At 39.2% G+C, this 12,741-nt stretch overlaps 1 protein-coding gene across 7 annotated transcripts in view; it reads right to left on the reverse strand.

Moving 5' to 3' along the window:
• ehbp1 (EH domain binding protein 1) overlaps positions 1-10,804 on the reverse strand; it is a 159,311-nt gene extending 148,507 nt beyond the window's left edge. Inside the window, exons 1-3 of one of the 7 annotated variants that reach the window (XM_042220902.1) lie at positions 10,371-10,803; positions 9,650-9,825; positions 9,345-9,543 (exon numbers count right to left, since the gene is read on the reverse strand). In XM_042220902.1, the coding sequence (XP_042076836.1) occupies positions 9,345-9,448 (104 nt within the window). In that variant the 5' untranslated portion in view covers positions 9,449-9,543; positions 9,650-9,825; positions 10,371-10,803. Of the gene's footprint in view, positions 1-9,344; positions 9,826-10,370 lie in introns of those variants that run through there. The other 6 variants (XM_042220903.1, XM_005922437.2, XM_014333615.2 and 3 more) reach the window with 6 other exon arrangements.
• Positions 10,805-12,741: the final 1,937 nt, after the last annotated feature.

Here is a 12,741-nt window from a genome sequence, read left to right on the forward strand (position 1 = left end):
ATGTTGCAGCTCTGAAATATGGCCAAACTGGTGGCAAGTGGCATCTTGGCAGCTGCACGCTTGACTTTTCTCAGTTCATGGGCAGTTATTTTGCGCCTTGGTTTTTCCACACGCTTCTTGCGACCCTGTTGACTATTTTGAATGAAACGCTTGATTGTTCGATGATCACGCTTCAGAAGCTTTGCAATTTTGAGACTGCTGCATCCCTCTGCAAGATATCTCACTATTTTTGACTTTTCTGAGCCTGTCAAGTCCTTCTTTTGACCCATTTTGCCAAAGGAAAGGACGTTGCCTAATAATTATGCACACCTGATATAGGGTGTTGATGTCATTAGACCACACCCCTTCTCATTACAGAGATGCACATCACCTAATATGCTTAATTGGTAGTAGGCTCTGCAACAATGCTTAGGTACATGTCAAAGTAACATGCACATGGCAGGACGGCAGGGCCCGAGGTGTCCCTACAGAACATTGCCAAGAGCGTCACAATGCCTCCACCAGCATCGCGTGCCAGGTTTTCCGGAGGTAAGCGACAGACACATAAACACATAACCCTGACCATCCATGTGATGCAAAAGAAAGCATGATCCATCAGACCAAGCCAGCTTCTGCCATTGCTCCGTGGTCCAGTTCTAATGCTCACGTTGTCACTGTTGCCACTTTCAGCTTTCCAACAGCTTGTCTGTTGTATCCAACCACACAGGTCAGCCTTGGATCCCCATGTGCACCAAATGAATCTTGTGACCCAATATTGTTGAAACTGTTCAGCTGACATCGATTCACTTATGTTAACTAATTGTGGTAAAGCTAAATCATTCACCACTGCATGTCAAAATGTAAATGTAGCTTTATGCTGAAGGTGACAAACTTTCAATAGGTGTGTTTCTCTTTTACCCACAGACTATTGAGTTTGGTGTGTTTGACTGCACATTAACCTCCTCTGCTGCACCACCCTGGCTGTAATGCCACTGGTCATTGGCAACCCCACAGGGTGCTATGATTGGACAACGAAGCAAATCATCCAAAGAGACCCAGAGGGGGGAAAAAAAACACTTTGTACTGCAAGAGAGGATCCTAAATCCCACCTATATCAACAAAAACGCGTTTTAAAACTGTACGAACTGTACAGTTCCAGATACACACACAGTAGGAATCAGCCTGCAGATGCTGCAGCAGTGCTCTGCAGGCTGATAAATGATGAGCAGTCTTCAGGGCTGTGTGTTTTTTTCTGGCTGACAGCAGCAAAGTGAAACACACCAGCAGAGTTTATCACATTTTACACCCCATTGACTACTTCACAACCCTGCAATGTTTCATGTCTATTAGTGTGTGTAGGAGGAGTGTGTAAATGCCCCGTTTTTGTCTCATGATTGCAGCACAGAACAACAACACTTGGGTGAATTCTACTGCAAAGCAAGCCCCCCTCAAAAAGAAAAGCAACTGAGGTGCGACAGACGGAGGAAGATAAAGTAATCGGGAAAGAATGGAGAGGAAAGATAAATGGAGAGAAAAGCAGTCATTTCACTGTGAAAGCTAACCCAGAAGACATCAGTGAGCTTGGGGCAAGAAAATAGAAGAATCAGAATTAGAAAAAGAGGCGATAAACTTCAATAATAAAAAGCTCAAGCACTAAACATAAAAATTGCTTTACATTTGCTATAATTTTACATTTTACTTGTGTGTTTCTAAATAAACAAGCATGGATCATAAAACTGAAACAAAAACAAAGGAGATGTTTGCAATTAAGTAAATTCAATCCAGGGACAGAGTTATTTTCCCCAAAACCTCAAACATAATGACAATCCAGATTTTATGGTTTCATCCAAAATTCCCGGACAAGAGAAATGACAGCTCTCTACTACAACCTGGCAATAAAAACCCTCTACTGGTGCCAAAGTTATACTCAGGAATCTGTCAAGGCCTTCAGATTTAAAGAGAATGGAGAGCCACGTCAGACAAGTTGGCAAGAAGAGGTTTCTCTGGCAGAGAAATGAGATGGACGCTCGCCATAATGCACACACGCTCAGCAGAAGACAACATGTCACAGCCTAACGCACGCTGGTCATTTCCACTGAAAAGGTTGGCCATTAGTCAACTGTCAGCTAGATGCTTCAACTGTGGAATTCATTTCTACACTTCACGCATTTCACAACACTCAAGTACATAATAACTGTGTTAAGAACACCACTTCCACTGCATTTCATGCTTACAAAGACACTTCAAATTTAAATTTCTTTTCAGTGCCCACTACCACAAACTGATTCGAACAATAAGAGCCTGATTAATGTATAATAATTATTATTATAATAAAGTATGAACCAAAGGAAAATCCTGAGCACTGGAATAACATTATTGCTTTAACCAGTTTTGTAACGTGTGATTATCCACTTATTAAAAGTGATTGAATTTTACCCTATACCAAGTTCTACCAAATACTAGCCAAGAAAAAAAATTACGTATTTGAGTTTGTGGCTAACACACAGTCAAAGTCAGTTTGCAGATACTACTACCACTACTACTACTACTACTACTACTACTACTACTACTACAACAACAAGGCTATGAAAATCTCCAAATGCTTTCTTCATCTTGTCATCCAAAGCCCTACCTGAAAAACCGCCAACCTGTCAAGCTGTACCAGTTTCTACTGCCTAATTCAGTGACACCGAATTATTGAATTTGATAACTACAAAACATTTTATCACTATTCAGACATTGATGAGACACTTTATGCTGCTGCATCAAGGAAGTGAAAAAAAAATTATAAGTAGAGCATTTTGTGCCCTAGGGGTCAAACAGCAAGCAATGGATGTTAACCAGCTATATAATGTGTCGCAATCAGCCCAATGGCTGATATAAAGTTAATAGGGAATTTATGCACACACCCATCACTTCTGCTCAAAAATTGTCAACATTAACCAGAAAAAACCCCAAAGATTTCTGTCAAATAAAGGTATCTCATGTTCAGCAATGCCTTGACTGTCTATTCATGCTTGCATAGTCATCTCCACCAAATGCCCAATGAAAGCCAGAAAAACAAAGAATCTATAAAGTGCTTTCTATGATAAATTCTTCTGCTGCTTGGATCTGCAGCAGGACCCCTTGTCTCCCCAAAGCAGATGGGAAAATCCACTTGTCTCTGTGTTTACCTGATAAGAGTGTCTGTGTGTGTTCAAAATGTCTAAATTCCTATAAAAGTGTGGACGTATGCCTTCAGGGTATGTGTGCAGTCTTTGATTGATATGAAGCTTCTTCCTCAGAACTGAACATTCCCCGTTATGTCACGTGGGTGTGAGGGAAGAAGTGATGATTAGCTATGCTTGCATGAGCAAGACAGACCAACCATGTAATCAATAATGTCTCTGTGCTGATTGCAGTGTGCAACTCCCACGTCTTCTGTGTGGGTCTGCAAGACCTACAGTACTCATTCAGGTAATACTTCGTATATTTAGGGTCTGAAATAACACAAACTGGCTGATTAAAAGCTTAAATTTACAGCCAATATGATACCAAGTTTTCTGATAGAAAAGCTGTTAATCTCAGTGGTTTAGAAAAGCACACAGAGGGGCAAATTAATGTCACACTCAATTAATGTGAGATTAACTGTGAGAAAGTGAGAGAGACTGTACAACCTATAATATAGTAGAAGGCAAATAATGATCTAACCCACCCAGGTCACATCACCTGATCAGTGAGCGTGTGAAAGTCTCCAAGCTACTCTATGTTGTCACCAGGAGATTACCAAAATTATAGATTATCAGCCGTCAGAGAAATGTCCCAAGCACATATAAGCCTCCAAAAGGCCACAAAACATCTACATTCACAAATATTCACAGACAAAAGCACATAAAAAAAACATGTTAAAAAACATTCTCTAAAAGAATTATAAGTTACAAACTTCCTGCCACTTATTACGCATCATAATTACCTGCTTTGAATGAAAAGCAAGTGATACTAATGTAAATATTTCATCTAAAGACAGAACAGCCTTGCTGCAAGACTGAATGGTGTCTCATTTCCCTGGCAAACAAAAACAGTGTATTCATTAAATTTTAAATGGTTCGTCAGCATTGATCCTGCAGTCTGAAACGGCTGTGTGAGTGATGTTCTAACTTCCTGAGCTGCAGAAATCAATCAGATAGAGCAACAAGGGCACAGATAAAGGCTTGAAATCACTTTTAAAAAACTATAACAACAGGAAAGAAAACTCCATCCATCACATTTCTGCTTACATTAGCAGCAAACTTTCCCACACAGGAAATGATCCAAAAGTGTAAAATGATTGATGTGGTTGGGTTTAACAGGTAGAACGCTTTTTCACAGGCTGTATCACCAATTCAACTGACAAAAGCGGACGACAAATTCGGGCTGTGTAATATATTGATGCTTTAGAACTTACCAACATGATTTCAGAAGACATTTAGAATTTATATCCCTTTCTCAATGTACCTAAAAAGCTCACTTTCCATATTCTCCTTCAGCAAGAAAGGAGACAACACCTGTCCAACAATCAGGAATAACTCATTGAAGGCATTTGTGAACCAAATACTAAAACTACATGTAAGAGTCGACAGTTTGCAAATCTGCAGGATTTGGGAGCCACAGTAAGAAAGAAGGTACCCTGACTCGCACAAAAAAATCTGTCTTTCACAGAAAACAGATATTTCTCTTCTCTGCATTTTAACATGTTACTCTGAATGCAAACTAATATGCTAAATAACCAAAGTCAGACAATAAACTTTATAAAAATTCAAGGCAGCAATACTTGAACTCCTCCCATGTTATGAAAGGTTGAATTACTGTTTCTGTCAATGTAGTCTGGTGAAGCATTATGGCTTTACTTCCTTCCCCCATCTGATGGTGGGTAAACCAGTAAAAATAATAAAATGTTCAGTGTGCAAATAAACAGATTATATCTTTACACAGCTAAAGCTGTTTTTAAGCCGACTGTGACCTCACCTGCTGCCTTTGTAGAGGGAAAAAAAGCAGACATGTCAGCATGACTAGTTGAGTGGATGATAAAAACACGTGACAAGAGAATCAATATCCTCAGATGCCCTAAACTCTTACACAATTCTCAAAATATGAAAACATAATAATACATGAAATTAGTGAATAAGACACTAAAATTTAAGCATATGAGTTGATTTAAGTTTATACTGTTTTTCCAACCTATTTAAGAAGAATTTTACTGCAAGATCTGGGTAGCAGAGACTGAACTCCACAAACTAATCTGACCTTAAGTACATTTCAACCACATTTAAATGATATTATGACTATTAATTCTTTCAAATGGATCCTATATACACACATACAATTTTTAAATGGAACTCCATTATATTACACTTAGTTTTGACAAATTTCTGAATGCTGCCTAACTTTTAGTTTTCTTTTTCCCACCTGTTCAACTGGGGTTTTGGCACCTCAGTATCAATCAGTGTTAGGACTGGGCGATATGGCCTAAAATCCATATCACGTTATAATTTGAAGCATGTGCGGTAACGATATATATCACGATATATTCTTTTCTTCTGTATAACGTATTCTACACACTATAAGGCACACTTAAAATCCTTTAATTTTCTCAAAGAAAACAAAGAGAGAATTCAGCATTAATGAATCAATGGTACGGAAGTGGAGGAAGCGCAGTTTTTGGCTTTCCCCGTATTCCAAAAGTGCTTCGTCTCTTTGCTATTACTGTCGCCCGGCATAATTTGCAGATGATATTGTTTGCAGCTGCTGCAATGCTTTTGACCAAATCAGTGTGAATAAAAACAGCAACAAAAATGGTAGCTGAATAGGCAGACCCCACCCTCATCAACTTTTGATGCAAACCTAGTCATTTTGTTCTACAAGCAGGCCTGAAATATGACAGAAACCGCACAGTTCAGAAAAGACAGTCAAAGGTTACACCTAAGCTTTCAAGGGCAACTAATAAATTATTCACGGGGACCATCCCTATATCACACGTCCACATTCTTCCTATTTGCTTTTTGGTTCATATCACTGGTATTTACTGATATTTTAATAAACAAAAAATGTGGTTTATGCCTGAGGAAATTAAACTCCACTCAAAGAGAAACAGAAATTTAAAAATAAATAAATCAGACAATAGAAGTACACTCATTTACATAAAAACTTGGCACAATGAAAAATGTGTACAAACTTTCAGTTAAAACATGTATTCTTTATAAAATTTGAAGATTATTCAAGCTCAACCAAAGATCATGTGACAAGAAGCAGCAAGCAGCCTGAGGCAAAGGAGTTCGACATGAAGGAAAACACGTCCTTGAAGTGACTATTTGAAGTCCAGTTATCAAGATTGTAGAGATTACTCTACTGAGCCTTTGAATATTTGAAATGCTTTTATATTTCACACTAAGCACAAATCACCCACATGTGTACATACAGGCACATGCAGGAGTACTGACACAAAGTAAGCATTCAGCCTTTTTCTTCCTGTTATTGATTACGAAAATTAAAAAGAACTATGGGCTTTTTTTTTGGTTCAGTTGGTTTTTGGCTTTGTTTTTTTTTTAAGACGTTATGAACCATTTGAGCTCCGGGGGCTGCTTCTAATATGATTGAAACACCCCACTACAGCCCTGATGTGACTGCTCACCTGATACATTTAAAAGAGTTTTTCTGGCCACAAGAATGACTGATACACTAATTTGACAAAAACTGGTGCATCTGACACACAATGTTTCATATGCCTATATACAAATACAAGAAAGAAACTGGTTGAAAACTGTTTAAGCAGTTTGGTTACAGATTGTGTCTACAATTGTGACTGCTGTAACACAGGAATTTGGGTTCAACTTATCTTAACAGCTTTGAGCAAAATGCAAAAGCACTTGATCTCTAAGGATCAATAAATCACTGCAGTGCTGATTACCTATAGATAAGAACTGTATTATATAACAACAAATGGCTCTGTATACACATTTCTGGCATATCATAAGATGAAAGCACCTCTCAAGACTGCAAAACAAAGTGTACTACTGACACTGAGCTGAGCCCACCCACCCTTTGCTCTGGGAAGAGAGGTACATTTTTGTCATTCCTTTCTCCAACACGTTAACATCTGTCCCAGGTCGAAGCTCTGTGGGGCTGTGTTAGTCACGCCTACGGCACGCTACTTGAGAATCTGTGTCTGCAGGCTACATCTTTACCTTACAAGCCCAAGCTTTTCCCTCGTTACAGGGCACACAGCTGCAGGCATAACTGTAGCACGTATCTACCTATCTCTCCACTTCATCTCCACTTCTAAAAGCACAGCTCGTCCGCCTCTTTCATAGATTCAAATATTTCTGGCATACAACCACAAGATGAGCCACTAAACTAAACAATATTAACCGATTAAAAACACTGCATGTATGTTACTATTGCAGAGTATGTAAGTGTGCAGATCATTTTTGTCATATTTCTAACAGCGTTCACATCTGACTAAAAGAAGCAGGGATGAGATTCGTGTCACTTAAGGGTATGGATGTCTTAGTATGGTTTTAAAGCCAGGAGGGCAAGGACCTGCCTGCAAAACAGTCTAATTATTAATTCAATAACCAGCATTCTTGCTGTGGTGATGCCAGTATGATTACACACAAGTGAAAATGTACATATCTATAAACAAAAAACAAGTCCTATAAGCCCAGACTTGTGAAAGACACGCCTCAAAAGGCACCCTTTAAAACCTGACACACAACAGAAAGTATTACTTCTGGTTAAATTATTCTTCTCATGTAATGACTGATCTATTAAGAACATTGATGGTACATAGAACGAGATGTCTATTACCTTTACATGTAAATTTATAAATTTACACTACCAATTAATATCATTTTAAATCTTTACTGTTCAAACATTATTTTCACTCCTGTGCAGTAAAGCTGGTAACTTCACAAAAGGAAAAGCAGTGCATTTAATTTTAAGAAACTCTGTAATTAATGACTTCACGTTGGCATCTGTTAATGGCAAAAGCACCTCATCATCCTAAAAAGCAAAAAAGGCACAAAGGGCTGAAACTCAAATGGTGTAGATCACAGCTTGGCATTTAACACAGCGGTCCCCAACCCCCGGGCCTCGGACCCGTTCAGGTCCGTGAGTCATTTGGTACCGGGCCGCGAGAGTTGAGGCTCAGGTGTGAAAAGTATGGTTTTCAGGTTTTTTTAATCGGTTTTCAGCGTTATTTTGTTATCGTTTTGATTGTTAACTCTGTTTTCCTGGGTCTTTTCATGTGTGTTATGAATAAATCTTCTTTTTTTCGGTACGGGTACTAGTTTTATTTTGTTGTATTTATCCGCGATACATTAAAGGCCGGTCCGTGAAAATATTGTCGGGCATAAACCGGTCCGTGGTGCAAAAAAGGTTGGGGACCGCTGATTTAAAACACCTAATACTGGAGTCCAGACTAAATCTCAACTTATCCTGTTTCTCTCTCAAATGGGAGTAAACACTTGATTTCTGCTACTTTTTAAACCTTTATCAGAGTACGATGATCTGCTACTTAATAACACCTCTGACAAGCAGCTACATGTTTTATCAATCGCTGTGGAAATCATGTACATCACTGTTCTCTGTGTGTCTGCAGACTCCAGCTATTTGCTTGGTTTTCTACTTGGGCTGGTTCCCTCTCATCTCTGTACATACATGTGTAAAAACCATAATCAAGAGTTTAAGTCACTTTTAAACTGTCACTTTTAAAGGCTGCAGTCTCCTGTTGATCAATGTGACTTCATGTAAACTTAATATGACACACAACCTTTTTTTAAAAAAAGGTTGTGCGTGTCTTTTTTTAAAAAAGGTTGTGTGTCTGGAGTTCATCAACTTACACTGTTCTTGAGTTGTATTTATGTGACTGTTTACATTAACCATTAGATTTTTCCTGTGAATGAGACTTAACTGGTTATATTAATAATTTGTATATATGGTGAGTTTGGAGGTCAAGCTGAGATTCCCAAAAGCATCCCTAGAGCTGCTAGTGGTTTGCTCAAGAATATCAACAGAGGAGTGAGCGGAGGAAGAGAAGGGGAGTGAAGCCAGCACATCTGGTTGAAGTGAAATCTCTCTACTGCACCAAATCCACATCGATACACAAGAAAAAAAGAAACATTTTAAAAGCCAGCCGGGCTCCTCCCTGCATACAGACATGCCTGTACACCAAGGAGACTGTGAGTGTATGTGTGTGTGAATTATGGCCACCAGGAACAAGCTCGACATTCCAAAACACACACACACAGAGAGAGAGAGAGAGAGAGAGAGAGAGAGAGAGAGAGAGAGAGAGAGAGAGAGAGAGTTTTCACTAGGCTTCAATGACAGCAATGTGGTCGCTAAAAACTCACCATTTCTTAGTACATTCCACCATTAGTTCCTGATAGGAAGCCACGAACTGGAATTTAGACGCATGCTTTCCCACACGTTGCAGTCTCTTCCACACCGAGGCCATGTTTCTTTGGGACGCGGGGTAGTTTCTGCGTGCCTATCCCGTCCTGGACTTCCTTCTTTGGGCTTCCCTTCGCACGACTTCACGCTTGTGTTTATCTGAGCATATCCAACCCGCATAGACACATAGTTAATGTTTTACCGGAAGCACTTTAAAAAATAATAACAAGAACGACACTAAAAAGAAGAAGATGATGATAAGGACCGTCTTTAAAAACTGGCGGATAAATCCAAGCGTAAGGAGGTGAAATCTCTGCAGCAGGAGACTAGGCTTGATTTGTAGAAACGCATGATGCTAAGGAGAAAAGCACTCCACAATTTCGAAAGGCGTGATGAGTAATCCACTGGGTATAAATATCATTTTTCCATCTGCTGACCTTCCTGCAAAAGAAAGGAGGGGAAAAGACACAGTCGGTAGAGAAACACAGAAAAGCCCGGAGTATCTTTGACTATGTCACAAACCCACTAAACGTTATAGAGATGCAATTTACGTAAAGCAGCTGCTCCGTTATCACTGGCTTAAGCCCTGCAGATGTTACAACAAGACAGTTTATCTGCAGAGCACTTTGTTCATGTATAAGAATGCAGCAGCACTTAATGCTGCCAACACGGCGTGTCCGGGGGGGGGGCTATTTGCTAGCATGTTTGATAATAAAATTTGAATTTCTGCAATGAAATAATGAAAGAGAAGCACTGACATCACACTAAAACAAGCTCTTTCAACCACACAGTTAACAAAAGCTGCAACAACATGCACCACTTGAAAATGAGACCCCACTAAAACACGTTTTAAACACGGACAAATTAGTGGAATTCCTCGGGAATCCAGGGAGTAGTCTGCGCCGCTGTCCGCCGCTAACCGGGGTGATTCAGCTTCCAGGCTAACGACTTTACATGTGAAACTCCTGAGGCTGTGTGACACTCACCTTACTGCAGCACCCAGCACATAATGTGTTATCAGCAGAGATGGCGAACTGTCTTAAAAAGAGAACCAAGAAAACAGACGAGTGAGAGTAGCCTGCTTGCTGGCTAATTGCCGCTTTCTCTATGCTGCAGCAACACCAGTCATACAGCTCTAGCTAGCCCTGCTAGTTACCACGGCTAGTCACCACAACACGGCACGAGCGGAAACCGTAGCCTGGCACTCTGCTCCTCAGGTAAGCGCAACCCCCGGAACTCAAAAACCGGCGTTTATTCACGGCTGTCCCGCAGCTAAACTGAAGCAAAGTGAACCGATCCCTGGCAGCAGGGATCCTCTCAGTTAAGTAGTCCGATAGTTACTGATACTTTGACTGATCTGTTTATCTGAAAAGTGCATAAAGTTAGGCGAGGTCCTAAAAGATTTCCGTTAGAGGAAGCTGCATTTTCAGGATAACTGAAAGGACAAGGATAACTCTTCAATGAGTCTATTAATCAATCATTATTACAAGCCAAGGAGACTAAATTATAATAGGGATAAATAAACATATTATTATTATTATTATTATTATTATTATTATTATTATTATTATTATTATTATTATTATTATATAAAAAGTTCACTTGGCTGTAAGTCTTTTTTAGTGCAAAAGCTGATCTGATCCCCCACCTCCCCCACAAGTATCCCTTACAATATGAGCATTTAAAAAGATTAAAACTAATAGTGCGTAAAATTCAAACTAAACATTTTGATTGATTTTAGACATGTAAAAGAAAAATAAAACACAAATAAGTAACAAAAGAGCATTGTAAACAGATAAACAAGAAAAGGGATACTGAACTGCCATCAACAACATTATGACCGGTCAGTTTACATACTGGAAAAGGAGTAGGGCGAAGAGTAAACTTATGTAATCCTGCCTCTAAACTGTATGGACTGAAAATAAATTGAAATTCAAAACAAATAAGTTTAAAAGATAAGAAAATTACAGACAAATAAAATCAAAACAAGACAAAAAATATAGAATAAGGGTTAAAAAATACAGTTATACCGACAATATTTCTTCAGTAATATTTTAATGATATCATTATAAGCTATCCCTCAAACTTGCTTATCAAGTTTTTGCGCAAGGTGTGTTTTATTTTGAAGGTTGATGCCCCTACATCCTGTCTTGGTTCAGGCTGACTTCACTGATCCTCTCCTCTCCATCATTTGCTCTGCCGCTTGGATGACTGAAGGCTGGAGAAACGCCTCCAGACATCAGCCATTGGTGGCATTTTTGTGCCTGTTTACTCATTCATGAGGCATTTCTAGGTTGTTGTTGTTGCTGTTGTTATCGCCCCTGTTAAATCCTACATCCATCAAACACATCCCTTAATCCTTCATAGGATGGGTTTGCTGCTGCTGTCCCCAGACCTCCTCAAGTCACCATCAAGCATCTGGGAAGTCAAATATCTGCAGTTTGCAAAACGATGTGGCATTTAAATGCAGTATACAGTAACACATTCCTCCTTTTTAGTGGGTTTCAGCTATACACATAAAAATAGCTTTTTGCAAAATGGGGAAACAAGTATTTTGTCCCTGTATGTAATAAGTAACATTAAAAACATGTAGTCTACATATATGCATCTTTTGTCTGTATGTATTTTGGGGGGGCCTGTTCTCATTATGCAAAGTCATATATTTTACTGGATCATGATAATTAACATGATAATGTTGCAACAGGTTAGTATTTTATATGCTGCTGGGATTATTCTAGATTAGATTATTTCTAATCTGAAATATCCTGAACAAAAACTGGGAGCTGGTTCCACAGGACAGGAGCCTGATGCTCTGCCTCCCATCTACTTTTCCAAACTCTAGCAACCACAAAAAAGCCTGCAGTCTGAGAGCAAAGTGCTCTATTGGAATATTATAGTACAATGAATTCTTTAAGTTGTGTTATGATGTAGGACTTTTATTCAATGGGGGAGACAATATTAGTTGATAAATTACAGTTTTTGTATACAAGAAAACAGCAGAAACAGAAGTCAGCTTAAAAAAGACATAAATAGGGTACAGCTACATTAAAACCACACTACTTTGTACTACATTGTACAAAAAAGATCCCATTAATGTTCTCATCCAACATCAGTGGTGGTGGGTAGCACCAGAGGGAGCAGTCGTATTTCCCCTCCCCTTGTGGACACATCCCTGCTTGAAAGCCTGGATCTACAGCAGAGCTTCACCCTCAGGTTTGTACTAATGAAGATGAGACCTCCATTTTCTGGAGGAGGAGTTGTCTTTCATATGTTAAGAGGAAATAAAACACCCACTGCCCATCAGAAATCAGTAAACCCTCATCTACACACACACACACACACACACACACACACACA

This window comes from Haplochromis burtoni, unplaced genomic scaffold (assembly GCF_018398535.1).
Source record: "Haplochromis burtoni strain Fernald_Lab_line unplaced genomic scaffold, NCSU_Asbu1 Contig_57, whole genome shotgun sequence".
NCBI classification, from domain to species: Eukaryota; Metazoa; Chordata; class Actinopteri; order Cichliformes; family Cichlidae; genus Haplochromis; species Haplochromis burtoni.